Source organism: Branchiostoma lanceolatum, chromosome 11 (assembly GCF_035083965.1).
Source record: "Branchiostoma lanceolatum isolate klBraLanc5 chromosome 11, klBraLanc5.hap2, whole genome shotgun sequence".
Classification (NCBI taxonomy): Eukaryota; Metazoa; Chordata; class Leptocardii; order Amphioxiformes; family Branchiostomatidae; genus Branchiostoma; species Branchiostoma lanceolatum.
Genome location: NC_089732.1, coordinates 1,452,878 through 1,480,246, shown reverse-complemented (window position 1 = coordinate 1,480,246; position 27,369 = coordinate 1,452,878). Strand labels below are relative to the sequence as shown.

The 27,369-nt window shown below is 46.4% G+C and overlaps 1 protein-coding gene across 1 annotated transcript; it reads left to right on the top strand.

Moving 5' to 3' along the window:
* The first annotated feature begins 3,678 nt into the window (after nt 1–3,678).
* On the top strand, nt 3,679–27,236 carry LOC136444254 (vitellogenin-6-like). Its single transcript, XM_066441769.1, has 31 exons — nt 3,679–3,805; nt 4,699–4,734; nt 6,192–6,433; nt 6,803–6,951; nt 8,271–8,502; nt 8,656–8,922; nt 9,434–9,606; nt 9,998–10,319; nt 10,933–11,157; nt 11,730–11,903; nt 12,481–12,627; nt 13,247–13,453; nt 13,871–14,030; nt 14,483–14,796; nt 15,348–15,727; nt 16,000–16,312; nt 16,557–16,768; nt 17,489–17,597; nt 18,099–18,302; nt 18,782–18,922; nt 19,534–19,667; nt 20,203–20,343; nt 20,860–20,971; nt 21,798–21,944; nt 22,421–22,637; nt 23,123–23,292; nt 23,929–24,051; nt 24,576–24,764; nt 25,211–25,367; nt 26,143–26,333; nt 26,831–27,236. The coding sequence occupies exons 1-31, from the start codon at nt 3,766–3,768 to the stop codon at nt 26,921–26,923; spliced, it is 5,721 nt and encodes a 1,906-aa protein (XP_066297866.1). The 5' UTR covers nt 3,679–3,765; the 3' UTR covers nt 26,924–27,236.
* The last annotated feature ends 133 nt before the right edge of the window (nt 27,237–27,369 follow it).

Sequence of the window (27,369 nt, the reverse complement as noted above, 5' to 3'; positions counted from 1 at the left end):
TGAACTGGGCTGGCCCGCTATTAGGGAGGCACGCCGGGGAGTCAACAACAGGGCTTTATAAGTTTATTCAACTCGAACAGAATAGAAGACTTCTTGATGAAGAATCGAGAACGAAGGAGACCAGACCATCTTGAGGCTTGAAGCTGTTGTCTACTTTTACCACACACTGTTAGAAAATTTGTAATAAAACTATCAATCTCCAGGCAGATGTAGTGTCCGGTGTGTTAGCACTTTTGTACGTCTTTCGTAGAGACTTTTTTCTGTCATCGCCTCCCTCTTAACCGTTACGCTCACATTTAGGAAGACGTTAACGTTACAAGATGCCGCAAAAAAGCAAGTCTTAGAGAAAAGCAAGTCGGACCATACGTCTGCTTGGGGAATATGTAACATTAGATAGACTAGAAAGGTTGTTTTTGAGAAGCTATCGTGGCAGACTGCTAGAGTCTGATTTCTTGGGCGCGTGCCCGCAAACAGATGATGCAATCTCTGTAACCTGAGCCGCAGGACGGACGCCGTCGCCATGGCAACGTCAGCTGGGCCGGTGGTAAACAACCCTGTGCCGGGCTAGAGCGAGGAGAGGAACATTTATCCCTAACAGCTGTTGTGTGGGTTCCCTTTTAAATGTTTTGATGCTTAGCTTGGCATATTTTCAGGATGAATGTCAGCTATCTCGAGCAAAAGTTGAACATGCATCATTAAATACAATCACAAACGGTTCAGTCTAAATTGTCCTCCCTTAGTTTTCTTGTTTGATATCAACAAAAATGAGTCATTTTAACAAAATGTCACCACAACAGTCAAACACAGTCACAGACGCTTCGGTCTGAATTTTCAAAAGTTGCAACGTTGTGGCCTTTCATGATCTTTTTTTTAATGATCTGCAAACGTTGTACAGTATATTCCTCTCCATTCCCCCTGTAGTTTGTATCGTTCAGAATGCTACTGTCAGTGTAACTCGCCCATTCAGCTAAATTAGCCTTTTACCAGACATAAACTAACTATAGCGTTACTGTGTCATTTCATTCATTGTTTTTATGCCCCAGTTGAAATCCAATGCCGTCCATAGGATACACACTGCGGTTCGAAACTCGACCCCCTGAAAAACAAGCCCCGATGTTTTGGCCGGCAGAAAAATACCCGGTCCCCGGGCCGAAAGTGCTGACTCGGGCATTCTTTCCAAGTCACCCGGGTAAGGTACCGACGCGAGGTACCTTTTGTCAGCGTCTTCAGGTTGTTTTTATGGCGCCTTTGTTCTTCTAAGAAACCCAAAGTGTTTGGCGTCTTGAAGAGCGCCTTTGTATTGTGTATCAGCAGTTGAATAGTGGATACATGAAACTGCGTGTCTTATTTGCTGAATGCTGTATAAACAGTACAGCATGTGTGCACGAGGTGACACTTGGCGTCACAAACAGCACAGTTTACCTGGCGAATCTCCAAGAAACGCGGCATCGACTTGTTTTACATCTTTTTACGTTCGCTTTATTTGTACATATGTAATGCAAGATATTAAAGTGATTGCTTTGCCATGTAGAGAGCACGCGTACGAAACGAGCGAAAATATGTACAAACAACAAAGCAGCCGGATATCTGCTTGGACATTGGCCGTGATGCCAAAATTGGCACATGTTTTCTAGCTCAGTACGGAATGTGTTTTTGTTGTTTTCTATCAAGTTGTTTTCCATCACCCCCCCCCCCCCACCCTCGATTGAGTGACCACAAGACGACCTATTCTCCAAGCAGAGGTTTTGGTCGGGAGGTAGTAGTGGCCGGTTTTTTTTACGTTGGCCAACGTAAAAACTCCGGCCACTACTACCCCCCGACCAAAACCTCTGCTTGGAGAATAAAGACGACCCCCACGCCTTATATCTATTGGCACTCGCGGTTGATCATTATTAGATTGTGGTTTGCACAAGAAAACGTATAATTCAACAGTGGGTAAGAGTGATCGATTGAGTGAGTGAGTGAGTGAGTGAGTGAGTGAGTGAGTGAGTGAGTGAGTGAGTGAGTGAGTGAGCGAGTGTGAGTGTGAGTGTGAGTGAGTGAGTGAGTGTGTGTGAGTGTGTGTGAGTGAGTGAGTGAGTGAGTGTGGATGAGTGAGTGAGTGAGTGAGTGAGTGTGGATGAGTGAGTGAGTGAGTGAGTGAGTGAGTGAGTGAGTGAGTGAGTGAGTGAGTGAGTGAGTGAGTGAGTGAAAAAGTCTGACTTCGAATTCCAGGCTAGATGTGACCGGCCCTAGCCCGGAAACCGTGCTCAATGTTTTACCGGGCCCAGTCCTATCAAGCAATGGCCTTTTTCTAACATCCTATCTTTCCAGCGGGCCTCTCTAGATACTATTAATTAGTGAGTTAAGTCATAGAAACCAACCCCGTAAAAATTCCCCGGCTTGCTCTTATGAGCTGGGCGGGCGGGCAACGCTCCCAGCACCGTAGAGATACCGAGGGGCTCACGGTGGCATGGTTACCAGGGTATACCGACCCTTGCCCCTCGGTTGGTCGTTGCCCGGCTACGCAGGGGTTTTTCCGGCGCCTCTCCGTCTCCACAAACATGTTTGCCGGTCAAACGGCGTAATTGACAGGCTGTTTGCGGCGTGCGGCAGTCCGGGGGACGGAGGGGTGATTTATAGACGCGCTGTCGGGTCAGCGGAAAGCGCTGCACGTGCGGACAGGGGGGGACATTAACTCGTAAAACGTGCTGACACGTCTCAGGAATAGCTGCAAGGCGCATCGTTGCTGTCTTAGATGGACACACGTCCGGTGATGCGACCTCGACATCTTCCAAGACGTGGAGCTACGCAAGCTAAGAAACGCGAGCCGTCTTAAACATTAACGCAACCTCAACATCTTCCCAGACGAGGGTGTCGAGAAACGCAGACACGCTAGTTAAGAGACGCGCACCGTCTTGAACCTTAAGACAACCGTCTTGGCGTTGCAAAAGCGAGGCAAACATTGAAGTGAGCCATTTCAACAGTAATCGCACCCTTGCACACGATTCGCTGACACACGCGCAAACATACATGAGAAATGGCCCGCAAAGCCTGCCATAGCGACGTTACCACTCAGAACTGGGTCTGGGGACACAACCGACAACTCGTCTATATGGTATGCGTCCCAAAAACGGTGATGAAATAAAGAAACACAGACTACACAATGCACACATACTCTTGCAGTGTTGAGCCATATGTATATATGTCCGACTCGTTGTCCTGTGATTGAAGAGTACACATTTGTACTGATTTGTATGATGCAAACGTTTTAAACGGTCGTGCATGCTTACAAATCAACTGGACGAACGCACAAACGCAAGTCGAGCAGAAAAACAGCTCTCGCCAAAAACAATCCGTCGTTTTTCTGCAACGACTAGGAAAAATACATGATGTCATTTTTTTGAGGGGGGAAAACACGTTGTTGACGATACGTGATACTTAGAATCGACGATCGCCAAAGAGCAGAACAAAAAGGGAAGATGGGGAAGTCACCCCACGGCGGGTCGGGCGCTGATTGGCTGTCGGCAGGGGCTGGTCCAGGGGTACGACGCCCTCTCCCCCCACCGCACATGCGCAGAGCAGAATAAGCAGAAATTGGACGGTTCGTCCTTCGGTTTACCGGCCAGAACAAACAGCTGAGACCAAGGTCCACCGAGCTGGCACCGGCACGATAATGAATATTCAGCAGAACCATTGTGTACCCGGGGGTATAAAAACCCACCGCCGCAATCAGTTGTTCTCACTCAGCTTGACTTCGACTCAAGACAAGTTTGAAGCAACAAGATGAAGTTGGCACTACTTTTCCTGGGCGTCTGCCTGGCGCGTGAGTAACTCTTCTTTATCCTTTCATTTGTTCCTCTCATCTGTAGAGCAAGCGGCTACACAAGTTTTCTGCAGTTTCTCTCATTATACATGCACAGTAGAACGTTGACGACGATCTGTAGATTGTGAAACAGTTGCATCTAGATGGAGATGTAGACCATTTCTAGCGTCCCGGCAGGTTCGGTACTTGTCGCATGTTCTCTGCCGGCCTGTCTGCAGAGCCTGACTTGTTTATCAAGTTTACCGGTTTAGCCAGTAATGCATTACTAGTGCGGAGTACTTTGTCACTGGAAAGCGTTTTTTTTAGCTCATTTAACGCATCATGAGAAAAGATGCGGACGCATCGCTGTAAGATCTGAGTATCTCTAAATGTCGTCGGCGGTGCGTTTTACTTCACGAAGCATATGTGTACATAATCACTGTGTATTACAAGTCACAGCAAGACAGATTTCTCACTTTGGAAATGTTTTCGGCACCTCTTTTTTTTTAAATCCTTGATAATGACTAGACGCTTTCTGTGCGAAGAGAAAAGTAAATCCAAAGAAGAATGCATCGATGCAATTGTCGTTTTTTTTTCTTCTTTAGAAATGTAAATTTTCTGCCTTCAGTCCAACTTTTCGTCAAAATTCTTCAGTTTTACATCCCGGATCCGTTTCTGCGTCCAGCGAGCTACGCTTCGCTTCTGTGTCGCACGATGGCGAAAGGGACGCGTCAAGTGCTTCGCTTTACAAATTAAGCCGCCAGAAAGATATTTCTTCTTCTTTTGCGATAAGTTTCTATCACATGTCTTAACTTAGCTAAGCGCGTATTCTTGGCGCCCTCTGCTTAACTTAAGACCCTGAGAACGTTGTAATTCTAAGATGTCTTAATTTTTATCTCTCCTTTCTTCCACAGAGGCTGCCCTGAACCCCGAGGACCTTCGGGAAAAAGGTGAGTGTTCTTCCACCATTTTGTCCTTCAAACACTCTAAGAAGTTACGTAACTGTCTCTTTTTCTGGTAGAAAAGTCTTAAATTGTTTGCTGTTACATTGCACGGTTTAGGATAACTTTTGTAGACCGACTATCCATGTTGTAGCAGGGATTTAAAGTAAGAGGACGAGAGTGAGGGTCGTTCTTACATTTAACGTCTTGCAATATTACTTTTAAAATTCCCCTGATGGTGAAAAAGCTAGTTTTTCTTCCATTTTTGGTCCTTAGCTATTTTTCGGTACCTTTAATGTTAAAGGAAATTTTCGTAGGCTAACTTTTTTTCTTGCTGTAGCGTTGGGTTAAAAGGATTGTGCATGTGCAAGCAGACCTCAGATGAGTTGAAACGTGTTCTGCACGAACAGCTGATTCGAACTTTTTTCCTTTTAAACAATGAGCTCATATGTTTGTCCAAACGGGGACCCATGTAGGCGGGGCGTGTTCTGATTGGCTGGCTCGGAAAAGTATCCCCTGATTGGCTGACGGTGTAATCGATATGGGTGGTGACGTGGCGGGGTCTCAGATTTCCGAATTTCTGTCCGTTGGTGCCTTGTGATTGGCTGACCGTGTAATCGATACGGTTGGTGACGTGGCGGGTATAAAATTTCAACGGTTCAGCGTTACTTGAAGTGGTACTTTGTCCCCCGCACATTGAAACCTTATTCAACCGGCCATGTTTGCGTAGTGGTTAATCCGTGTCCCTTATCGCTCGGCCCGGCCGCATATCGCGGTCGCTGTTTGCGGTTAGGCGGGCCCGGCATCGATCGCTGACCCTCTCGTAGCCGCCGAGGTTGCACAGTTCGGCAGATCTCGCTGTCGTGCCGGTGAAAATGAGTAGCAGTGTCATGACTTCTATTGTACGGATTTTGTTTACCTCTGACGCTTTTTAGGCAACTTTTTCACAGACATAACACCCCAATAAATCTACCATTCACTGATTTTTTTGCTACAAGTGAATCTTGACAGTGTCATTTTTACGGGCCAAAGTTTTTTCCACAGTTCTCTCTATTTCTCCAACCAAACTCCCGGTGCAATTTGTTAAATCATCCTCCCATTGCAAAGTTTTCTCACCATCTTACCCTGTACCCTTTCTTAGACAATTTTGAAGAAGAGTTTCGATTTTTCCATTTACTATTTAGACAAGCACAAGAGAATGAATATGCATGGCAGGGGGGTCTCGGCAAGCAGTGCATCATAAGTTGAAGAAAGTTTATGGCGCCCCCCGTCTGGTTTCTTTCTACACCGGTTAACACATCTTTTTTCTATTATTTTTTCTCCAGTCTTTAAACAATACAAGGAATACGTCTAACATCGAATCAAGTTACAGAAAGTTTATAACGCCCCCCGTCTCTGTAAGGCTCTGATGTAAATGGCGTCTTTTTACACCGGTTAACACGTGTTTTCCTATTTTTCCCCTCCAGTTTTCGAACAGCAGAGGGAATACCTCTACAAATACGAGGGAGATGTCAAGTCCGGCATCCCCCAGACCTCCGACAAGTACTCCGGCATGAAGATCGAGGCTGAGGTTCGCCTGCAGTTCAAGACCGACAAGGATGTCCTGATGCGCCTTGAGAAGATCAAGTTCAAGTCCCTCCGCGGCGAGCTGGAATCTCCCGAGGAGCGCGAGCTGAGACGTCTGACCAAGGACTCCAAGGAGGAGAAGGTGAGATCACTTTCACTTGAGACGATCTTCCAAGACACTCCTGTCTTGCCAGAGGAATTTACTTGTCGTTTTATGAAGTAACGATATTGTGGAGTACTTACGTTAAACAGAATGGACAGAATACATCATTCGGCCATAGGATATCTTTCTGATAAACCATTCATTCATTCATTCATTCATTTCTCCTTTCATTTATGAATTCGTTCATTCATTCATTCATTCTCCATTTTTCACTCATAATTCACTCATCTGCACCTCGACATGACCTGGCCGCTGTAGGTCAAAGCTCATCAAAAATGTGCCCCGTGACGCACCAGTTCCTTCCTTCATTCCTCCCTGTACTCATTCATCTCTTCCTTCCCTCCGCAGATCCCCGAGCAGCGTCAGCACCACGCCTTCCAGCAGGAGTTCCAGAGCAGCAGCGAGTTCGAGCTGAGCCGCGAGTCTGAGTCTGAGGAGCGTCTGCCCCGCGAGGAGCAGGAGCGCCGCCAGCGCCAGGAGCAGGAACGCCGTGACCAGTAAGTACTCTTCCTTTGTTAGTTAAAATCCTCCCACACCATTATTGATGTATAGGGCGGTGCCCATCTCCGTTTCATAGCCCTGGGCCACACTGTTGTGCAATCACTGTAGCAGGGGGCTAGTCCACTGGCAGTGAAGTGTGTTTAACTTCCATACTGTTTCACAAGTATGTACCATTTTTATAAAGTCTTTTGGTATGACTCAATGCGCCTCTTGTCCAGAGATGCCCTACCCGGGGCTTGAACCCGGGCCTTCTGATCCAAGTAATTGGAACCAGATGTGGTGAGAGACAAAGGCGCAGGCCACTACACCACAGGAACACCCCCTTCCTTTGTTGTCTCCATGAAAAATGGAGATATAGTGTTGGGTGTGTCTGTTTGTCTGTTTGTCTGTCTGTTTGTGTTTCCAGACTACTGTAGTCAGCATAACTCAAGAACGTCTTGATGGATTACAATGATATTTGGTATGTGGGCAGGTGTTGTGAAGCCGAAATTCAAGGTCGATTTTGGGCCCCCTGGTTCGTGACCTTGGTACTGCAGCAGAACTTCCGTTTTCGTATCTTTTGACTTGGACGTGCTATGGTCTTGATTTTTTGGTGGCAGATAGCTCGTGGTGTAATGAAGAAGTGGTGTGGGTTTGGACCCCCTAGCAGCTTGTTTTGCCTTCTTTTTACCTTCGCCGAGAAGGTTATGTTTTGCTCAGCGTTCGTGTGTGTGTCCTTCATTCCGTCTGTCAACACGATAACTCGAGAATGCCTGGCCTGATGGATTGTCTTGATACTTGGTATGTGGGTAGGCCTATTTGAGACTTCGAAATGATTAGATTTTTTGTAGCGAATTTCAATGGTACTGCAGTTGAAATTCCGGTTGTGATATCTCGTGTTCTGCACATACTATGGTCATTATTGTTTTATGGTAGATAGCTCTTGGAAGGGTGGGTAAGTCATATGGGTTTGGGCCCCCTAGTTGGTTTATGAAAAAAGACATTCCAAATTTAAAGGACTACACAGTATAAGGATTACATGGGGAGCAACAAAACCAACTAAGAACCAAGACAACTTGTACAGGAGTGGTGTGCACTGTGACCCACAGAAAAACAGAGCCTGCCTTTGAAACATATCAAATTCTGATTTCCGAGAAATCCAAGCAGTCTTTTAGAGTGCTACAGCTTAAATTGAAAACTGATCGAATAAGTACTTCGCCACATTATCGTTGTGCATTGATTATTGTTAAAGATTGTGTTTAACTATATCGACAGTGCGCCAAACCTGTACCGAGAAACCCGTCTCAGTTTTCTTCTCACGTTTCCACCATCTTAGGAAGCCCAAGAAGTCCAGCCGCGAGGAGGAGTCCAAGTCCCAGTGGGAGCCTTCCCGCGAGGTCGAGGAGGAGGTCGAGGAGACCGAGAAGAACATGGCCGAGCTCCGCCGCCACCTGGAGAAGACCATCAAGGTCCGCTACGAGAAGGGCAACGTCACCAAGATCGAGGCCCAGAAGGACGAGCCCCAGGAGTCCGTCAACATCAAGCGTGGTATCTGGAACATGCTCCAGGTAAGGCCTGTTGGTTGGTTTGACTGTTGACAAAATCTATCCAGTCATTTGAGTAACTTTTGTATTGTTTATCTTATTTCCTAGATGTCATCAAGATCAATTCCTGCCTATGAAACCATCCTTAAGCTCTGTATTTTTTTTTCTGTCCCACAGCTGACCATGGACCCCAAGAACGTCGAGACCCTCGACAAGGACTCCAAGGACAAGAGCAAGTCCAACCGCGCCTACGACAAGTCCACCGAGAAGCTGTTCCGCATCATGGAGCAGGACGTGTCCGGCCTGTGCGAGACCCAGTACGACATCCGCGAGTCCCGTCTGCAGCAGAACCTGCGTGAGGTCACCAAGACCAAGGACTACCAGAACTGCCGCCAGAAGGTCGAGAAGCTGCACTCCCTCGTCTCCGCCAAGAAGATCGAGAGCGTAAGTCTTAACTTCTTACTAGACCTTCTTAGACACAATTAAGACTTACTCCCTCGTCTCCGCCAAGAAGATCGAGAGCGTAAGTCTTAACTTCTTACTAGACCGTCTTAAAGGATTTAGCAATTCGTCTTAAGAATTAAGACTTATTCCCTCGTCTCCGCCAAGAAGATCGAGAGCGTAATTACAGTCTTAACTTCTTACTAGAACGTCTTAAAGGATTTAGCAATTCATCTTACTGTGTTCCACTATTTAGAAAGGCAGTGAATATGCGGACTCCCTCTCTGTTGAAACTCGGTTCTCCTAAAAGTCTCTCTTCGCAAAGAAGATCGAGAGCTTAAGTCTTACTAAACATTCTTAAAGGGGACAGCAGTCCACCTACGACCTACTCTCTAACACAGCATTGGAAAGGAGGTTTACCTCTGCTGAGGCGAAGCGCAATGCAATGTCGATAGCTACAACAAAGTGTGCTTGTCGCCATGGTAACACCTCCTTTCTCCTCCTCCTCCTCCAGGAGCGCAAGGACCGTAAGGAGGACAAGCTGGAGTCCAGCTCCGTCTCCCGCCTGCTGGTCGTCACCGACAAGCTCCGCAGCGACAAGTTCCTGATCCAGGAGTCCGAGACCCGCTCCCAGCACGTCTACCAGCCCTACAGCAAGGAGGGCGGTGAGGTCATCACCTTCTCCAAGTAAGGCATCTTCCTTCTTCTTCTTCTGATACCGGAGAACTGTTAGACTTTTGAGTTTAAGAAATTTGGCTTCCGTTTGAATTAGTGCTGATGAATTATTCTACGAAGGTTTCTTGTCCAGTCATACATTGACACTTTAGATTTTGAAAAAGTCATTCATTCAATCAATCAATCAATTGCTCAATCATACATTCATTGAGTTCATCAATGTATTCATGATACACCCATCCATCCATTCACACTCATTAATTTACCCTTTCACTCACTCACTGATTCACTCACTCACTCACTCGTACACTCACCCATCCATCCATCCACTCATCCCCTCATCCATCAATTCATTCTTTTATCCATCCACTCATCCGCTTTCTCCTTCCCTCCCTCCCCGCAGGCAGACCCTGAAGCTGAAGGAGGCCAAGCAGGTCTCCGAGCAGATGCCCGAGCCCCGTGAGCCCGAGCTCAAGGGCAACCTGAGTTTCGTCTTCCAGAAGCCCGAGTACAAGCAGCCCCGCGAGGAGCCTCGCCAGGAGAAGACCCAGGAGAAGAAGGAGAAGATCGAGCGTCTGTCCAAGGAGATCTCCAAGGAGATGAAGCACTCCGTCTCCCAGGAGGCCCCCAGGAAGTTCGTCGAGCTGGTCAAGGAGCTGCGTCAGCTCTCTGAGGAGCAGATGAAGAAGATCCTGAAGGAACTGATAACCAAGCCCCTGAACCAGGTGATAACGACAAACAGACAAACAAACAAACAAACAAACAAACAAACAGATTAATCTTCTTTTAAAGACTACCTCAAGACATCCTAAATTGTCTTAACCTCATTAACATACCTATTCAGAGTTTTGGTATAAAACCTGGTGTTCTCAGTCCAATCGTGAGTCGCTGACGAAAGACAGTGGATGCTGTCTGAAACTTCTGACTGTTTCACAATGTTATCCAGTTGCTTGAGTAATTATTTTTGGCGAAACATACAGATAGACAAACATCTGCGAAATTCCGTGGCCTTATATTTTGTCTTACACAGTACACACCCTTCTCTTAAAATCAGTCAATGACGTTCAGAGTGTTCTTGAGCAAATCGAATAAAGGCCTTGGCGATATCTAAACATTTGGTTCAAGGCATGACCCCAAAATAGATATTCGTCCAATTCTACAGTGTTCCTGAAACCCGCCTTGTCTGAAGAAGCAAACGAGTGTGTCGTTCGTCGATTTTCCATCCCAATGCGAGTAGAGCAAGCATTCCTTTGGTCTTCTTTGACCACCTGTACTTATAGATGTCTTATTCACAGTCTTGTTCATGTACTAACGTGTCGTTTCCCCCTCCCTCCGAAGGGCGAGCAGAGGAAGCAGCGTCTGACCGACGAGCAGGTGCAGGAGAAGAACCAGACCCGCAAGGTCCTCCTGGACGCCGTCTCCCTGGTCGGCAAGCAGGAGGCCCTCCGCGCCATCCGCGAGCTGATGGAGCTGAAGAAGATCTCCGAGAGCGAGGTCGAGATGCTCCTGACCGGCGTGTCCCTGTCCATCCAGCCCTGCCCCAGGACCACCCGCGAGATGCTCGTGAGTTTACACTTCTTTGTTTTTATTTGTTGTGTAAGTATGAGTGTAAAAACATAGTCATAGAAAAGTGAACCAGGTTCTAACGCATTGAGCCCACTCGCTGAATGCTCGTAAGTAAACACTTCTTTGTTCACTTGTTGTGTTAATCACCCACAAGTTGCTTATACGTTTGTTCATCCGTAAACGCATCCCATGAATTTAAAACTTTATGTAAAAGTGAATCAGTTTTTAACACAGTGAGCTGACTCATTGAATTTTTGACCAGACGTCTGATCTTCAATTGTACAGAACATGTGCAATCGAATGGAAGTGCAACGTGACCAATTGGGTAAAGACAATGGGTCAATGTATTTAGAAGCTGGTAGCGCCCCCCGTCTTGGTTAGTAAAAGTTGGTGTGACTAAGGTAGAGCAGTGTTAAACGTGGGCGTTCTGAAGCAAAGTTTTGAACTATAATTTCCAACACTTTTTTTGCGTCGTAAAGTGCAGTCCAGCTTTGCTTCAGAATGATTTCTACCAAACTTAGATAAACTTTTCAATCTAAAACGAGATGTTCTTTTTGTCTTGTCTTCAGGAGATCGCCCAGTCTGAGCGCTCCCAGGAGAGCAAGCAGATCCGCAAGTCCGCCTGGCTGTCTCTCGGCACCATGATCCACGGCATGATCTCCCAGCAGAAGGAGGGACAGATGCAGAAGAAGCGTCCCCAGGACCAGGACCAGATCGAGCAGATCAAGAGGGAGTACTCCCAGGTAAGTCATCGCAACCTTCTCTTAAGGGATCTTAAAAGCCATTCTTTTTATTGCATCCCGTCGTCTTCTTAAATAATTTTGCATCCCTTTTCTTTAAGGCTCTTAATCCGTGTAAGTCATCGCAACCCTCTCTTAAGACATCTTAAAAGGGCTTCTAAGGGCCTAAGTCCTCTTGTTAAATGAGTTTACATCCCTCTTCTTTAAGAATCTTAACTCCTTCTTCTTAAGAGAACTTAAAGTCTTCCTCTCCAATAATCGTAATCTCTTTTCTTATGGGATTATTGAATAACTTAAGCTAGATAATCTAAGCCCTGTTCCATGCGTTGTCGTGATCAAGACACTACGAATACTTACGAGTTGTCTTTAAGGAAGAAGACCTGATCTTTAAGACCTCCCGGGTGATATTAAGCGTCTTTCCTTACAGGATCTTAAACCCTTGTTAATGTTAAGTGAAGTTATTTACTGTGAAGAAGTAGCACCCCAAACTTAACCTATTCCGCAACGTATTATCTTTATCAAGATGTTACCCATACTTACAAGTCGTCTTTAAGGAGTCTCTGTTCCTTGCTCACCACAGGAGCTGCTGAAGGGTATTGAGGAGGAGAAGTCTGAGGAGGAGAAGCTGATCTTCCTGCGCGCCATCAAGAACGCCGGTCTGGAGCAGACCGTCGACCGTCTGCAGGAGATCATCTCCGGCAAGGACTCCGAGACCAACACCAAGGAGGTGCGCTTCTTTTCCTCTTAAATCTACAACAGCAGTTTACGTTGTACATATTAACAGTCACAGAACACACCAGTGTAGATAATTATTACATTGCAGACCACGAACTAGAACTAGAATGTGATGCATACGAAACAAGAACACTTGCTGTAATATGTCGTGTCTTTCATACGGCTGGTAGATCGTAGGATGTCGAAACGTCGGTAGGTATACAAAAGAGGAATTTGGTTGAGTAAAACATTGTGGTATGTCCTATTGTAATACATGCTACTTATGCAATCTTTGGCGTGTCCTAGAATTAAAAGGTTATTTCCTTCGTTACACTGTCAGTCAGTTTTGTACAGACTAGTAAGACGTGGGACTGCGCAGAAAAATACAGTTCAAATTTGAGAAACGGTTCCAATGTTCAGAAAACAATTCAAATATAAGCACAAAAGTCAAAATACATGTACGCTATACTACACCAGGCTTGGTTTGATCTCCAAGAGCGTTTACCATTCAGAAATCCACAAAAGTCTATTTTACCATTCAGACATCTACTACAGCTCACCACAAGTGAAACAAAGAGAGATGACTTCAAATACTAGAAAATCAAACCTACTTTCCCCCCGCTCCCCGCCAGATCCGCGTCCAGGCTATCGATGCCCTTAGCCGCGTCGCCAAGAAGCTGCCCAACAAGGTCCGCCAGATCGCCCTGCGCGTCTTCCAGAACCCCGAGAAGTCCGAGTCCGAGCGCATCCGCGCCTACGAGCTCATGATGGAGACCAAGCCCACCCTGTCCTTCATCGAGCTGATCGCCCAGTCCACCCAGAGGGAGACCTCCAACCAGGTCAGTTTCTTTGTTTGTTTATATCTATTCGTCTGTTTGTTTAGTCTGCATCTGTGTTGGCCGCACTGTATACTAGAACAAACATCTTCCGTTCTCTCAGAATGTCAAATGGAGATGCTTCTTCTGTACCTGCTAACCGTCAGCGAGTTCCACGTTACAATAAATCTAAAGAATAACTTATTATTTAAAACATTTTCGTCCGGTGTCGTGAAGTTTTTGTGTCTTTTCTTGGCTTTCACTTGGCTTTGGATATCACCATCTTCTGTTCTTTAAAGATGGCCCTACTGAAATGTATAGAAAGAGTTCCACGTTACAGTAAAACTGCTTCTTTCACCGAAATTTATAGTCGTGGGGTTTTTACATGTCTTTTCTTGGCTGGCATGATGTACTAACCTGTCGGTACGTGTACGTCCTCAGGTCGGCCAGTACGTCTACACCGACCTGAAGGCCCGCTCCGAGTGCAAGATGCCCAGCTGCAAGAAGATGAGCAAGCTCTGCAAGATCGCCCTCCGTCTGTGCAAGCCCTTCAACAAGGGAATCCAGTACTCCGAGAGCCGCAAGTGGCAGATGGTCGATGGTAAGTCATGGCTTTCTTTCCTTACTTATTCATATTGGTACGTAGACCTAGCCATGTTGACCAGTAAGTCGGGTATGTCCTGTGCCAGTTTTTGTGTTTCTTCTATAGTCGTGTTGTACTTGTTGGTCCTGTATCTCCACTACAAGCTTAAGATTTGTTACAGTACGCATTTTACTCCTTACAAGTTTCGTTGCCATAAAAATGTTCGCGACACTTCCAGCTTATTCCATATCACACTATAGCTTTGACTCACCAACCATCATCATCATCATAGTTCGTCCGGATTTACTCCGGTGAGATACAGTCAATAAAGTTTTTCCAATACAATTTGTCCTTCATGGCGGAAAATAACGCAGTTCCTGAGAGTCCAGTGTCTCTTTCTATCAATGTGTTCTATCAATCACCAACCATGCGAGCCTGTTATAACCGTGTCTTTGCCGTTTTACTTACAGAGGACCTCGACATGGGTGTCTCTCTGGACCTGAAGTCCATCAGCAACAAGAAGTCCATCTTCCCCAAGGACGTGCGCGCCCAGCTGAGGCTGAACACTCTCGGCTACGACATCAAGCTCCTGGAGATCGCCGGCCGCGCCGAGGGTCTGCAGTCCATGATCGACTCCCTCTTCTTCAAGAAGCAGGAGGAGAAGAAGAGCGTCTTCGACTACATGATGAAGAAGACCCGCGAGAACAGCGAGGAGTACAGGAAGTCTAAGGACCAGAAGCAGAAGACCGTCGCCGAGATTGAGATCGGCAAGGTCCGCAACAGCGTAAGTACCCCCCCCCCCCCCCGGAAGTTTTCTACCATGCTGTAAATCGCGCTAAGCAGCGCAAAAAAGATATATCGTAAGTTGCAGAAAATATATTTCAGAAAAAGGATACTAATGTCGTAGAATGCCAAAGTCAAAGGAGAAGATGTGAAAGAACAAGAATGAAGAGTTTCAAACATTCAAGTTCCGCACACTTTTTCTGTACACTTGATGCCTCGAAGACTTGAGGAAGATGACATAGTTTACTCCCTTTACAAGTCGACACCAACGGCTTAAGTCTTCTTCAAGGATTGAGCAGTTCCGTCTTGCCTCCTCTCAGTTCTCCACTGATCGATCGATCGATCAATAGATTGATTGATTTTTTATCTATTTATTTATTTATATATTTTATATCTGTTTATTGGTTTGGCTGTTCAGCACACACAGCTTGGACTGCCCAACTAGCCTGTGGCTATTACACAGGGCTTGGCCTGCTGACAAAGACAGGGAATTTATTATTGATAGATTGATTATTGATTAATTATTGATTGATTATTGATTGATTGTTACAGCTGCCCATCCAGACCCGTCGCGACGAGGAGGAGCCCCGCCTGTCCCTCTCCACCAGCTGGTCTGACAACGAGGTCAGCTTCCAGGAGTTCAACAAGGAGGATCTGAAGAAGATGGTCCGCGAGGGCAAGCTGCCCATGTCCGACCTGGAGGAGCAGCTCCGCAAGGGCCTGAAGCACCAGCTCACCAAGACCACCTTCCTGTTCGAGGCCTCCCGCCAGGTCCCCACCACCCTGGGTCTGCCCCTTCACCTCAACCTCACCTCCGTCCTGATCGTCAAGTCCAAGTCCGAGGGCAAGCTCGAGGTCTCCCCCAAGATGTTCCGCGAGGACCGTCGTGAGGATGTCCGCAAGATCGAGTCCGAGCTCCAGAGCAACCAGACGTGAGTTCCACTCTGCGTTTTGTTTGGTTACTAGTCATCACATTTCGTACAGAAGATCTGTTCAACACATCTTTCTTAATTTTTTGGATTCGTCTTGTCTGGACGGGATGTATTCTAGAGCGTTACATTTCTAGAGCTATCTATTTAGTTTTTTAATACATCTGATTCGAAAGTACGAAGCTGGTGTGTTACACCGAAGGGCGGTTATACCGGCTATATAGATATAGCCACAGATACAGAATCTAACAGAAGTTTGTTTTTTAACAACCTAGCATCGTCCTGTACACTACCGGCAAGATGACCGTCGAGTCCCGCGTCCTGAAGTCCGGCGTCGCCATCAACGTCACCCTGAACACCACCCTGCCCGTCAGCGGCAAGCTGTCCATGGACATGGAGAGCCAGAAGTACAAGTGGACCATGGAGACCCCCCAGCAGGAGCGCGAGCTCGTCACCCTCAAGTCCACCCCCTTCGTCTACACCGAGCAGAAGCAGACCCGCAAGGACCGCGAGGGCAAGAAGGTCGAGGTCACCCGCCGCCAGGAGATCCTCATCAAGGGCAAGAAGATCCAGAAGCAGCCCACCGAGGTAAGCACCAAGCAGTTAGCGGTACATGCAAACCTGCATAAGAAGACCACTCAGCAAACAGCGGTATCAGCGACAGACGAACCTGCCCAAGAAGACCACTCAGTTGACCGACCAAGATGGTCGCTGTAGACAGGATTCTTGTGTCAATAGGAAAAAAAAGTATTTAAAAAGTGGTCACATTGGTCTTTATGTAGAAGTGGTCACTTTTAATCTAACCGCTTGTTTTTATCATTATTCTCTGCAGTACAACCGCACCTTCGGCCGTGAGGAGTTCGGTGTTGAGTTCCGCCTGAACTCCAGCATGGTCTCCCGCCTGAGCAAGGAGAAGCGCTCTCCCTTCCAGCCCCTGACCGGCCCCGTCGAGCTGCGCCTGTCCGCCAAGCCCGGCCAGAACAAGCCCGAGAAGGTCGAGGTCGAGCTCGAGCTGACCAAGTCCCGCCCCAGCAGCTCCGAGAGGTATGTCTTGTTTCTTGGTTTGTTTGTTTGTTTGTTTGTTTGTTTGTTTGTTTGTTTGTTTTGCACATGATGATAATGGCTCGTTCCCCGTTGTCGAGGATAAGTGGGAAGGAGTTGAGCTGGTGGCTGAACCGTGGCATACTCGCATGCATCTCCCTGCACCCCTTGCATGTTTTGCATAACAGTACCGGTAAACCACCTTAAGCGTGAGAAATGTTAACGTTAGGGGTCTTACGTACCTTCCGAGAGGACGGCCCTAACCGATTCGTAGCTATACTCATTCTCAACTGAGTCGAGCGAGGAAATAGATGTAAAAAGCTTTTAGAATGGGGCCGGAGACATTGGGCTCTGTTAGGGATTCGAACCCAGAACCTTTAGATTCCAAGTCAACGACACCTAACCATATTGTCTCCAGCAGGCCTTCCTACGGGCGTATGGATAGTTGAAGTCGGCAAAACAAGGAATAGTTGGTCAGTAGAGTCAGCCCACGGTGAGGGTCAATATTTCCCCGCGCTTGCAAAAGCAACCTTCTGGTGGCCACACTTCTCTGGCAAATATTCTCCTTATAGCTGACGTTACAGGATGGGCACGGATCACTGCGGCTGGCTGTCATGACGCCCCTACGACCACTGAGGTCACGGGTCATGAGTGAGTGAGTGAGCACGTAGTTACATGTAGTCTGGTAGAGACTGATCATAATGCCACACTGTCCCTTTGCAGGAACAGCGAGAAGACTCGTGAGGACAACCGTTGGGAGATCAAGATCAGCGCCAACCACGAACAGCAGGAGCGCAAGATGACGATCAAGATCAACGACAGCGAGGAGAAGGTTCGTTTCTCTGCTTCTTTTCTTCTTCGACTCTTGATAGACTGTCTCATCAGTTACTCTGCAAAGGCTGGGATGGAACACCTCCTTTTCGTCCTTTCGTAGTCTAAGATGCATCTAGTCTCTGCCCTCTCCCCTCCCCCGGCTGGCCTACCTCTATCTACTTTGGGAACTCTGAGGGCCAAATCACGTCCTTACAAGTGATTCTGCCACCATTTGTAACGATGGCGCTTCTGTACCCAAGATCGACGAGTTAGGGCATGATGAGCTTGGAATAGTCATGAGTTTTGACAACTTTTCTAAAGCCGTCGATTGAGATGTTGCGGGGTAGTTGAAGACTTTAATGACGATGAGTTATGACAGCTTTTCTAAAGGCGCCGATTGAGCTGTTGCAGGGTAGTTGGAGACTATAATGACGACGAATTTTGACAGCTTTTCTAAAGGCGTCGATTGAGATTTTGCGGGGTAGTTGAAGACTGTAATGACGATGATTCTGTTCCTCAGTTCGAGGAGGATTCCCGCCGCCGCCAGTTGGATTCCCGCGACAGGAACATCCCCAAGAGGTTCCTTGCCCGCTCCGTCCAGGAGCAGGAGCCCCTTGTCTCCGAGGAGACCCGCGACATGTACGAGCAGGGCCGCAAGCAGCACCTTCGCCGCACCTTCGCTGTCCAGATCGACCGCACTCGCCTCCCCCGCGAGAGCGAGGACGTGAGTCCACTTTCACTTTTCCTTCGTCACTTTCACTTATGCTTGGGTCACATTTTCAATCCGGGGCCCGGCCGGGCAGTGTTTGGGAACAAAAGGTATGATATAAAAGACAACAAAAAACACAAAACGTACCAAAAATTAGTCAAGAGCATAGCTTGTGCATATTTATTGATATACATTTTAATTTTTCGTTTCCGCAAACAGCCCGCCGGATCCCGGCTGGGAAATGTGACCCAAGCATTAGACAGTGAAACAGTGCTGTAGTGATTGCACAAAGTTGTGTGGCCCAAGGGCTACTGAAACCGGCGCCGCTCTATGCACCATCTGGTTATCGTGAAATACAAAAAGTAAAAATAGACGAAACAAGAACCAGAAGAATTCGGTACTATTATATGTTCTTTGTCGTCCTGCCGTGATCTCACACCTGTGTTCTTTGTCGTCCTGTCGATGTCTCACACCCGTGTTCTTTGTCGCCACAGTTCAAGGCCTGTATCAACATGGAGTTCGAGTACCCCGCCTACTCCGACTACAGCCTGATCCAGGACCGCGTCCAGAAGGCCAACATCGAGGCCAAGTGGGGCCGCGACTGCTCCGGCAACGACAAGAAGATGCAGCTGAAGGTACGTGCGCCGCATGCTGTTGTTGTTACCTGTAGACGTCTTAGCCCACTGCTCAAAAGATATTGTGAGAACCTTTTCCTCGCTCATGTCCATAACTGCAGTCTGGTGCCAATGTTCCGCGGGAAAGCTTTCCATCTCGGTTGCAAATGTCGTTAAACCGAAGATTGTAGATCTCAGATAATCTTCTTGACTATGTTCTTTTATTTCGCTAGACTCTGGTAAGAAACAAGCAAGACTGAGGGGGGCGTTGTACCACTTGAAAGATGGCAAAGCTCTGCGCAAGAAAGTAGTTTGAGCACTGGTCCCAAATTCTTTTGAATACGACCCGTCATGAATAACGATATTTTTATTTGTATGTATGTATCCTTGGCCTTTCTAAACATAAGGGTTCAGTCGCTGAGAGAGAGAGAGAGAGAGAGAGAGAGAGAGAGAGAGAGAGAGAGAGAGAGAGAGAGAGAGAGAGAGAGAGAGAGAGAGAGAGAGAGAGAGAGAGAGAGAGAGAGAGAGAGAGAGAGAGAGAGAGAGAGAGAGAGAGAGAGAGAGAGAGAGAGAGAGCTACGCTGGTAGAAGAAAACAGAAACAAAAAAATAAATGAATCCCTCTTACTCCAGGCCAAGTTCCAGAAGTCCGTTGAGCAGCGCCGCCAGGAGCGCAAGGAGGAGGCCATGTACGAGAAGGCCCCCAAGAACAGCAAGCCGTTGTTCGAGAGCGAGCAGGACTTCGAGTCCCTGTACGAGACCCTCAGGTACAGAAGATGCAAACCTTTATGCCCCCCATTCCACCAGGCCCTCTTACGGGCGTATGAATCGTAGAACTCGGCAGAAAAAGGAATAATTAGCCAGTAGAGTCAGTCCGCAGTGAAGATCACATTTCGCCCGTTTAGGAGCCTGCAAGTGAAACCCTGGCGTAGTTAGTCTGGTAGAGACTAATGCCCCCCCCCCCCATTCCACCAAACGACGATGTCGCTGCGCTCTCGACTTTTTCTAATACTTGATTTCAAGATTGCAACATCATGCAAGATGTATGTTAAGTATGGCTGAAAAGACAACAGGCGCTCTGTTGATTTTAGGTCGCAGAGTGCGCGCGGCGAGAGCTGGAATGTGGCTGAACAATTTTTGACATCAATATTTAGAATGTTTCTTCAGTCTTATTCTGGTAAAATGGTCAGAATACTTCTTAACTGTCGATTCTTAAGTTAGACAACCACAGATAGAGACAAGTATTCACGGATCGCGTTACAGTGTGTAGCAAGTATTCACGGATCATGTTTCACTCCGCAGGGAGGTCCTGACCTTCGGAGAGTCCTCCAGCAGCAGGTCCTCTCAGGAGGAGAAGAAGAGCGAGCAGGGCGAGAAGACCAGGGAGTACTTCTCCCAGACCCACTCCGACAAGAAGAGGGAGATCCGCGAGAACGTCTTCAGGTGAGCCTCTCACTTTTCTCTTTCTCTCCACTTCTCTCGCTTTCTGTTTTGACTTCCCCAAGGCTATGTCTTTCTCTGTCTTCTTCATATTCAAACTCATGACCGACGGCGAATTGTAAGTAACAGGGAAAAGACGAAAAACAATGGAGAACAATGTAACATTTGACTACTCCAGACCAAATACTGACTCTAAATTCTAACTTATTGGGCTCGACTTCTCTTTCTGAGACTTCTTTTTCTCCCTTCTCTCCCTCTGTCTTTTTCTTAGTCTTTAAATTACATTCTTCTTCTAATTGTGATCTTAATAGCCCATTTTGCATATTTCAAAAGATGACAAAAACAGAATACAGTTTTGCATGAAAAAAACATGGTCCCAGCTTCGACATTTTTTCATCGTGTGTCTGTGTTGTTTCTTATTTCAAAAGATGACAGAAAGAGAATATAGTTTTGCATGAAAAAACATTGTCCTAGCCTCGACATTTCTTCATCGTGTGTCTGTGTTGTTTCTTGCGGCAGGAAGTGTCTCCAGGACCGCAAGGAGGGCCTCAAGTTCTCCCGCAGCTGCCTCAAGGCCATCGAGCAGCGCAGCCAGCTCCGCGAGCTGGACATCGAGATCGAGCACAAGAACGTGAGTCACAGCTTCACTCTTCTGCTCTTCTAGATCAAGTCTTAGTTGGTCCTTCTAGATTACTCTAGAACTTGACTGAGTCTTAATTTCATTAAATGTATTTTTTGAGATTGATATGACAGATTCAGCAATGAAAATATAAAAAAAATTGGCTCCCAAAAAATGAGTGGGACGGAAACAAATTTAAAGCTGGAGACAGCCGCCCTGGTCATAGCCTAAGGTGTCTTCTTCCAACCCACGTCTTCTTTTTGAAGACTACTTCAAGACATCCTAAATTGTCTTTACCTCATGAACATATCTATTCAGAGTTTTGGTATAAAGCTGGTGTTCTCAGCCCTATCGTTAGTCACTGACGAAAGACAGTGGATACTGTCTGAAACGTCTGACTGTTTCAAAATCTTATCCAGTTGCTTGAGTAATTATTTTTGGCGCACGTCTTCTGTGATTCTCTGCCTGGAACTGTCTTTAAGGGACGTCGCTGGATTGGTTAGAAAGTCAGTTTGATCTTGAGATTTTTGCGAGGGTTGTGCGACCTTCTTAGACACTTTGTGACTCTGTGCTTGGAATGTTCTTCCTGTCATACTGAAGATAACTAACGGTGCGATGTTGCTGTGTTAGAACATAACCAACGGCAAAGCATTGATTTGCTTGAAGATAACTAACGGTAAGACATTGCTAATATTGCGCATCGCTAACGGTACGACATTATTGATGTATTAGAAGAAAACTGATGTTAAGACGTTGCTGTGTTTGGAATAAAACTGATGTTAAGACGTTGCTGTGTTTGAAGACGACGACTAACCTTAAGACATTGCCGTGTCCTCAGCTGCCCACCTGGATGAAGCAGCTGGTCTCTGACCTGCACAAGGACATCCAGCACAGGAACTACGAGCGCACCTCCATCAAGGACGTCGATGTCCGCAACGAGGAGAACAAGCTGCGCCTGCGCCTGACCGTCGACAAGGACGCCAAGGTGACCTTCGTCTTCTATCCCTTAGTGTAGCTATTTGATCGTCGGGGCACCATAGAAGATCTGGCAACAAGTTTTCTCTACCCTTTTCTCTACCCGTTTTCTTAGTGTTTCACTTAATTTCATGCCCATTCATTCTCTGATATTATCCTTTAAACATCCAACTAAACCGTTGGAGTCATCGGCATTTTTGACATACCCCACACATCTCACATATATGCGAGTTCCTCACGTATTTGTTTAGGCATTCGGATCGTACAACCTAAAGAGGAATGTGAAGTTTCTCAACACTGTGTTTCACCATGTTCCTGCTGCAACCAAAAAGACTTAGAAATAAACTGACGCTGTTTTAGCCATGTTCCTGCTACAACCCAAAATTCTTAAACCTTAACTGACGCTTTTTTAACCATGTTCCTGCTACAACCTAAAAGACTTGAACCTAAACTGACGCTCTTAACTGTCTTGTCAACTCCCTACAGGAGATGAACATCACCATCAAGACCCCCCGCGAGGAGTCCAACATCACCCGTATCTCCCTGGAGCAGCCCAAGCTGAAGATCAACCTGCAGAAGCTGCTGAGGACCGAGCTGCCCATGCAGAAGGACCTCTCCATCCCCTTCCCCCTCCGCTTCCCCTCCACCAAGTACTCCATGATTGAGGAGTACCAGAACAGGCTGATGAACAAGCAGTACTGGCGTAAGTATCCATCAATCAATCAATCAATCGATCAATCAATCAGTCAGTCAGTCAAACAATCAACCACAGAGAATCAAGAACAGACTGATGAACGAACAGTACTGGCGAAAGTCTCAATTAGTTAATCATCCATCAATCAATAAATGTATCGATCAATCGATCAATAAAGACAGTGGATGATCGAGGAGTGCCTGAACAGACTGATGAAGAACCAGTACCATGCTATGTGTCAATTCATCCATCCATCAATCAATCAATCACAGAGGAGTGTCAGTACAGGGTAATCAAGATCAGGTACAATCTTTTCAATCAATCAACCAATCAATAGAGGCTGGACAAGATCACCGATTAGTGGCAGCACCGAATGATGGAGAACAAATAGAAACAAATTCTGAGTCTAGACTCCCTCGAAAAAAGAACATGCACAACCTTAGAACTTCATTCATTCATTCATTCATTGAATTTTTCCTTCTGTCTTTCAACAGCTTACTGCAAGGTCGAGTCCAACGACAAGATCCGCACCTTCGACGATGTTGAGTACAAGTACAAGCTGAGCAAGTGCGACCACATTCTGGCCAAGGACGCCTCCCCCGAGGAGAAGTTCATGGTTCTGATCAGCAAGAAGTCCGAGCAGAAGCCCGAGAACGTCCTCAAGGTTTGTTTGTCTGCTTGCTTGTTTGTTTGTTTGTGTCTGTTAGCCCTAGTTTACAACAAGCAGGGTATTCGGCACGCTGACAACCATTATAAGTGGCAGATAAGAGTGAAGTTGTATTAAAAAAAAGACGACGGTCCAAAGATACCACTTATGCGGGGTATTGTACAGACAGAGGACCTGAACATTCAAAAAAGACAAACCACAATAATGAATGTAAAAACGTATGGACTCTACTAGATCTCTTCTGTCTAAAACACGTTTGAATGGAAGAACTTCTACCGACACAGGTGAACTTTCAAGATTAGACATCTTCTGTAATATGCTCTAGCAGTAGCGGTTACTTGCTCTCCTGCATTTAGCCCTCGAGTATGAGTCTGCACATACAGATTATCTAATTACCATCAAGTCCGATGTTAATTATGCGTGAGAACGATAGCCGGACTACATTGCCATTGTCAGCGGTCCGGTGGTTCATGAATTTGCGAAAACTGCAGAGACTCCCAACAGTCAGAAGCAAGAGGGTGGACAGCCCCTTTTCGCTCCTTAGTTAAGTACGGATTCTAGGTGCCTGTCTGTAAGGTTCTCAAATCCGTTGATGGTGCTTCTCACGATCCGGTCTGTTGTTGGTTGTTCCAGGTCTTCCTCGAGGGTAAGAAGGTCGAGCTCCAGATGCGTTCCCGCGAGGAGTCCGAGCGCCGCCGCCAGCAGTCCGGCGAGAAGTGGTCCAGCCAGGAGGAGGAGGAGCACAAGCACGACGAGGTACGCGGCGCTCAGTGTCTTCATCTGTAAATAACTCCATCAGGTTGAAAGCCTGTCATGATTCCGATGTAACCAAGGAATATGAAGACGTTGTTGACTAGATGTTGACTTCGTGTCCTATCTATCTGCATTTCTCTTGCACAGAATGTGTTTGAATGAATAGATTTCTGTTATCGTTTATCGTTGAAAAGTGGCGAAGATGACAATGATGATGGCTATGTATTTAGGTTAGGTCTGCAAAGTTTGCTAATTAAAGATGTAGTAATAGTACAGGGTTCAAACTTTGTTTCAAGACACATTATCACATTGAAGTTCCGACTGTCTTACTACAGTCTTCTTCAGAACCCATGCGACCCCTCACCTGGGCTGTGTTATGTTGTAACCAAGTTTCAGCTTCGTACTATGTTAAGAGTCACATCAGTGCCCCTTACACGACCAGACGATGACCATGTCATAGATTATATTACACGGAGACACGGATAGACTTCCATGCTAACCTGACGATCCCTCCGTTCCCCTGCCAGATGGAAATCACCGTCGACGGCCGCGAGGTCGAGGTTCAGCCCGAGCAGTCCCTGCAGATCCGCAAGGACCAGAACGACCGCAACAGCGAGGTCCTCTTCACCATCAAGAGGTCCGGCAAGATGGTCAAGGTCATCAGCGAGAAGCTCGGCCTGAAGGTCAAGCACGACCTGCACCAGACCTGGGTTAAGGTGAGAGTTGAGCTTCGTCTAGTCTTACGATGTAGCTTAGAAATGAATGAGTGAACGAATGAAAGGATGGTTGCATGACGAAATTGATGAATGAATGAATGAATGAATGAATGAATGAATGAATGAATGGAAGGATGGTTGCATGAAGACATCAATGAATGAATTGATGAAAAAAGCTCTCGAAACCTCAAAGAGATCAAACATGGATATAATTTCATGCTAGGTGTAGCCAAGGACTGAATGAATGAATAAATGAATGGATGAAAGTATGGTTGCATGAAGAAATGAATGAATGTATGAATGAATGAATAGATGTAAGGATGAAAAAAAGCTTTCAAAACCTCGAAAATTATCATATTTTAATGGCCTCTGCACCCACAGTCGTGCATTCTTTTAATCTTATTAATCTTTTGGAAATTCATCTAATGTTGAACATCGTGTTTCAGGTCTCCAACAGCTTCCGTAGCAAGATGGCCGGTCTGTGCGGCAACTTCGACGGTGAGCAGACCGACGAGTACTCCGGCCCCAGCCAGGAGGTCTACAACCACCACCAGATGTTCGCCCTGTCCTACCAGGTCCCCAGCAAGCAGTGCGAGACCGAGGGTGAGTCAGTCTGCGCTGTTATTGGATTGGATTTGGACTTGGATTTATTAGAATTGCAACAATGCAACGTGGGACACAGGCAGCTGTTGTGACCCCCACACATAATGTACCCGATTTTTACACTTGGGTGGAGTGGGGAAAATCGTGTTAAGTACCTTTTTTCCCAAAGGCACAAGATCGGTGGCAGCAGGGGATTCGAACCCGGAACCCCTTGGTTCTGAGTCGGAAATCCTGCCGTTACGCCACACGACCCCACATTGTCCAGGGCTCTGTGTTGTGTGTAGGATGTGACACATGAAACGACTAACAAAAAGAAGCTTTCTATTCACAAGGAAGTCAATCTAATGTCAAATATCAAGCTCTTAATACCGGTCTATTCGTAAGAGCACCTTTTAAGATCCTCGTCTTCCTTCAGACAAGAAGCTGTCTGTCTATTCTTAAGAGCATTTTCTTGGTCAGATCCCTTGATCTAAATACGTGTCTAATAGAACCCTTGAATCTCCTATTGGGTCAGCTAGTCGTGGTCCCTTGTGACTTTGTGCTGGGCAACCTCGTCTACTTATTAAGAATCTAATCAAATGTCTTACTCATCTTCCTTCAGGCAAGAAGCTGCTTGTCTATTCTTAAGGGCATTTTCTTGGTCAGATCCCTTGGTCTAAATACCTTTCTAACAGAAGCCTTGAATCTCCTATTGGGTCAGCTAGTCGTGGTCCCTTGTGACTTTTTGCTGATCAAACTCGTCGATTCTAAAAATGTATTACTCGTCTTCCCGCAGGCAAGAAGCTGCCCCTGATGCGCAACGTCATGATCTCCCGCAAGAACGAGAACGACAAGGACGAGACCTGCTTCTCCAAGACCCCCGTGCCACAGTGCCCCGAGGGATCCAGGAAGGTCAAGTCCGTCAAGCAGCAGGTCGAGTTCCACTGCCTCTACACCAACCTGGAGAGCACGAAGAAGATGCTGAAGGTGAGGACTTTGTTCTCGTGTCTTAAGACGAATGTCCATCTTAGACCGGTGCAGTTTCCGCGTCTTAGACTCAATCTAGTTATATTGTCGTTTGCAGAAATCTAGCACAAGTTCGTTAGCTTCAAAGTTACAAATAACTCGGAATCTGTGTTTTTTTCAGATACAGTTCAATTGTTTGTTTGTTTTTATTGAGCAAAACAAAGATAAGATACACACACAGTAGTTCCCTGCTCAAGCTAGAGCTTATGTGAGGGGCACCACTAAGAAAAATACAATCAATGAAATGAAGACCGAACGGGTTCGTCATTATGAAAATGTTTAACATGTAAGTAAAACAAAAAAGAAGATGTTGAAGGTGAAGACATCTTTTCCCTGCTCTCTGTCATGTAATTTCAAGGCTAGCCCCTTGTCATACCCACAGGGTAAGCCTTACCGATAGGTGGATGTGAATCCCAGTCCCATGCTAACATTTTTCCCGTGTCTTTCCCTCCCCCCAGCTGTACAAGACGAAGCCCCTGGATAAGATGATGTCCAAGAAGACCGACCGCGTCCAGGAGATCGAGGCTGAGCTGGAGTGCCGCGAGCAGTAAAGCAACCGGGTTGCCGCTGACCGTCCGCCAGTTTAACCACCTTTCCTTGACGTGATCACTTAGTGTAAAATTGTTAGGATTTCGACTGTATATTTAGCAGAATTCTATGCAAAAATAAATTTTACAGTATGCTACTACCATGTCTAAAAAAAGTTTGAAACACGATCAGGGTTATACTTGCGTGTGGAAATGATGACATATTGTACACGGACTGTTATATCATAAATGGTGCTCACCTTACCGTTGTCTGTTGTTTTCAGGGTTTTGTCTTTTGTTACATTATGAAGCACATTAAAGATCACGATATCACGGATTTATAGACTCTGGTCTTCTGTTTGTTGTCCAACGTTAGAGATAGAGGGATATGGAGAGAGAGAGAGAGATATGGAGAGAGAGAGAGAGAGAGAGATATGGAGAGAGAGAGATATGGAGAGAGAGAGGGAGAG

What these genes read in the sequence shown, in the direction of transcription:
- LOC136444254 (XM_066441769.1), top strand. Translation starts at nt 3,766, where the DNA reads ATGAAGTTGGCACTACTTTTCCTGGGCGTCTGCCTGGCGC. An exon ending in CCGAGACCAACACCAAGGAG is followed by an intron (nt 12,628 to 13,246) that starts GTGCGCTTCTTT and finishes GCTCCCCGCCAG; the next exon opens with ATCCGCGTCCAGGCTATCGA. An exon ending in CCGTCGACAAGGACGCCAAG is followed by an intron (nt 21,945 to 22,420) that starts GTGACCTTCGTC and finishes AACTCCCTACAG; the next exon opens with GAGATGAACATCACCATCAA.